General features: G+C 55.7%; 1 protein-coding gene across 1 annotated transcript; it reads right to left on the bottom strand.

Moving 5' to 3' along the window:
* Positions 1-1,601: 1,601 nt before the first annotated feature.
* LOC136536400 (uncharacterized) lies at positions 1,602-2,273 on the bottom strand. Its single transcript, XM_066528707.1, has one exon. It carries the CDS (start codon positions 2,271-2,273, stop codon positions 1,602-1,604), a length of 672 nt encoding a protein of 223 aa, XP_066384804.1.
* Positions 2,274-3,162: the final 889 nt, after the last annotated feature.

Here is a 3,162-nt window from a genome sequence, read left to right as displayed (position 1 = left end):
GATCCATTGAGCCACCGGTCTGTCCAGAATAGAGTGGACTCACCATTGCCCACTGTAAACGTGGTCGCAGCCTAGAACAGCCGGAGCGCGACACGCTCGCACGCGGGCGGCATGATGCCGCGCTTCCTGTCCCGCCAAATCCATCTGACCCGCAGCGCCAGACCAGCCCGTCGTAGGTCCGCAATGCCCAGGCCGCCCAGCTCCTTGGGCCGGCACACATTGATCCATGCAACCTTGCATTTGCCTCCCGCAACCTTGTCCGACCCGGTCCAAATAAAGGCACGCCGCAGTTTATCGATCGCCGCAATAGCCCAAGGGGACAGGCCAAGGGCAATCGAAGTATGGACCGGTATCGCAGAGAGTGTGCACTTGACCAGTGTGGATCGGCCGGCCACGTTGAGCAGCCGACCCTTCCAACCCGGGATGCGTGCAGCGATCTTGTCTATCAAAGGCTACTCGTCGGCCCTCTTCAGCTTGTACACCGATAGCGGTATTCCCAAATAGTGGCAGGGGAACTCTTGCACCTTGCAAGAAAGGATGGTGAGCACCAACTCCATGTTAGTCTCCGTGCAGTGCAGCGGCATTGCCAAACTCTTGTCAAGGTTCACGAACAAACTAGAGGCATGTCCAAAGTTGTTCAAGATTGCCTTAATGGTCAGCAGGCTGCGCTCCTCCGGTGCCACAAAAATGACAAGGTCATCAGCATACAAGCTGGCCCTTGCCATGACCAACCCAGGTACCTGTGAAAGAAATCATCGTTCCTCAGCCCACTGCAACATGTGGTTGAGCACCTCCATCACCAGCATGAAGAGCATCGGTGACAACAGATCGCCCCGCCTCAATCCTCTAGCATGTCATATTCTCCTCCCCGGCCTTCCATTGAGGAGAATTTTAGTGCTGGACGTCGTAAGGATGGCTGACACCCAATTCCTCCATCATAACCCAAAGCCCATGTGGGTTAGAACATCGAGCAGGTAAGTCCAGGAAACCGAATCAAACGCCTTAGCAATGTCAATTTTAAGCAAAACACATGGCGACCTTTGCCTGTGGATCTCCTTGCACGCCAGCTGCACGTCTCTAAAATTGTCATGAATGTTGCGACCCTTAATGAAGGCACTTTGGTTCCTCAGGACCAAACGGTCGAGATCACCAGCCAGCCTGTTTGCCATGCACTTGGTGATGAGCTTCCCGAAGCTGTGGATAAGGCTGATTGGACGGTAGTCCTTGATCTCCGATGGCTGATCGTTCTTTTTAAGTAAAATCATATGAGCGTCATTTAGATGCTGAAGACTCCGGAAGTCTTGCGCCTAGAAAGCGTTTATAGCTGCCATAACCTCATTCTTTATGATGGGCCACGCCACCTTGTAGAAAAGCCCAGTGAAGCCGTCCGGATCCGGCGCCTTGTCCGGCGGTAGGTCGCGGATGACGGCCGCGACTTCCACCTGTGTGAAGAGCATCTCCAAGGCCTGCAGGTCCAAGGATGGTAGGCCCAGCGCCGCCATGTTCATCCTTCGCGATCTGGTGAAGTCGGTGCCAAGCAGAGCGACGTAGTGGCTGTACAGGGCATCGGCCATTGCATGGTCCGCGACTAGCTATAGTCCCTAGACGCTGAGGGAGTGTATGTTGTTTTGGCACCGGCGGTGGCACGCCTGCAGGTGGAAAAATTTTGTATTCGCGTCCCCTTCTCGTAGAAACGTAATCCTAGAGCGCTGCCGTTGGATCGTACGCAGTAGAGATGCGAGGCCGAGCACCTTGACCTTGAGGCCGCGACGGGTGTCCAGCTCCCACACGTCCAGCGTGCGCGACTCCTCCTGCTCGTCAAATCTGTGAATCACCTCACGAGCCATAGCAAGCTGCAGCCTGACGCTCCCAACCATTGCATTACTCCATTTGCGCAATTCCAACACCACGTTCCACAGCTTGTGATCCAGCTGCCGGAATGGGTCAACGTCATCAAGCGTTGACGCCCAAGCACGCGCCACTACCTCCTCAAACCCCTTGCACTTGACCCAAAACGTCTCAAATCTGAACCGCCGCTTAGGCGGCCCGAGTGCTTGCAGCTGGAGAAGCAGGGGGCAGTGGTTAGAGCAGTCGGACGAGAGCGGCTTGAGGACATGCTGGGGGAACGTCGTCATCCAGCCATCCGTCATGAAGAACCTATCCAACAGCTCCAAGGTTGGCCTCCCCTGTCCATTCGACCATGTGAAACGGTGGCCCTGCAGCACGAGCTCGTCTAGCTGTGCTCTGTCAATGAAAGCCCTAAAACGACGCATGGATCGCCGGTCAAGCCGGTCGTTGTTTTTATCTTGCGCGCGATGAATCATGTTGAAGTCTCCTCCAATGAGCCAAGGTAGACTTAAACTCCTCCCAAATTGCAGCAACTCATCGAGGAACTAGACCTTGCCATCATCATCTTGCGGTCCGTAGACCCCAGTGAAGCACCAGGCACCAGTCATGGCCGACACCGGCCCAAGCGAGACCGAGAGCATGTACCTACCTCGGACGGTCGGCGCCATGGGCCTCTAGATCTCCCTTGCCCAGCCCACCGAATCCCTCCAACGGTCCCAACAGAAGGCAAACAATCGTAGTCAAAAGCCGGTCCTAAGATATCATTAGCAAGTACATTACAGACTGAGGAGAGTTTCGTCTCCTGGATACAGACAACTGACGGCCTATGCGTTTGGATGAAGGTCCTGACCACGTTGCGACGCGCACGGTCGTTGAGGCCCCATGCATTCCAACAGAAAATCGAAGTGCTCGCTAACATAGGTAAACCATTTGCGCTCCGGGCCAAGCAAAGATGCTCCGGCCAAGTTGATCTCCAGACCATCGAGGTCAAGATCCATTGATGCCACGTCCATGCCCCCATTGAGGAGCATGTTGAGGCACCTCTTCTTGTTCGTGGACAGTTTGCTGGCACGGAATGCGCTCCTGATCTTGGCCTCAATGTCCAGCTCCGGTGCGTTTTCGTGCACATGGATTCCCAATTTCTTGAGCAACAGGCGTTGGGCCTACAGGGTGGTATTTGGCGCCCACGGCATAGCTGCGATGCGGCCGCTCCTCCTGAGTGTTTGCACCGAAGCCGGTGTGCGGGAACGGCGCAGGCGCGGGCCACCGGCGATGATCGGCGTTGCCAGCGGAAGACACACCGCCGCCTCAATC

Source organism: Miscanthus floridulus, chromosome 2, assembly GCF_019320115.1.
Source record: "Miscanthus floridulus cultivar M001 chromosome 2, ASM1932011v1, whole genome shotgun sequence".
In the NCBI taxonomy this organism is placed as follows: Eukaryota; Viridiplantae; Streptophyta; class Magnoliopsida; order Poales; family Poaceae; genus Miscanthus; species Miscanthus floridulus.
The sequence above is the reverse complement of the archived record's forward strand: the minus strand, read 5'-3'. Positions and strand labels throughout refer to the sequence as shown.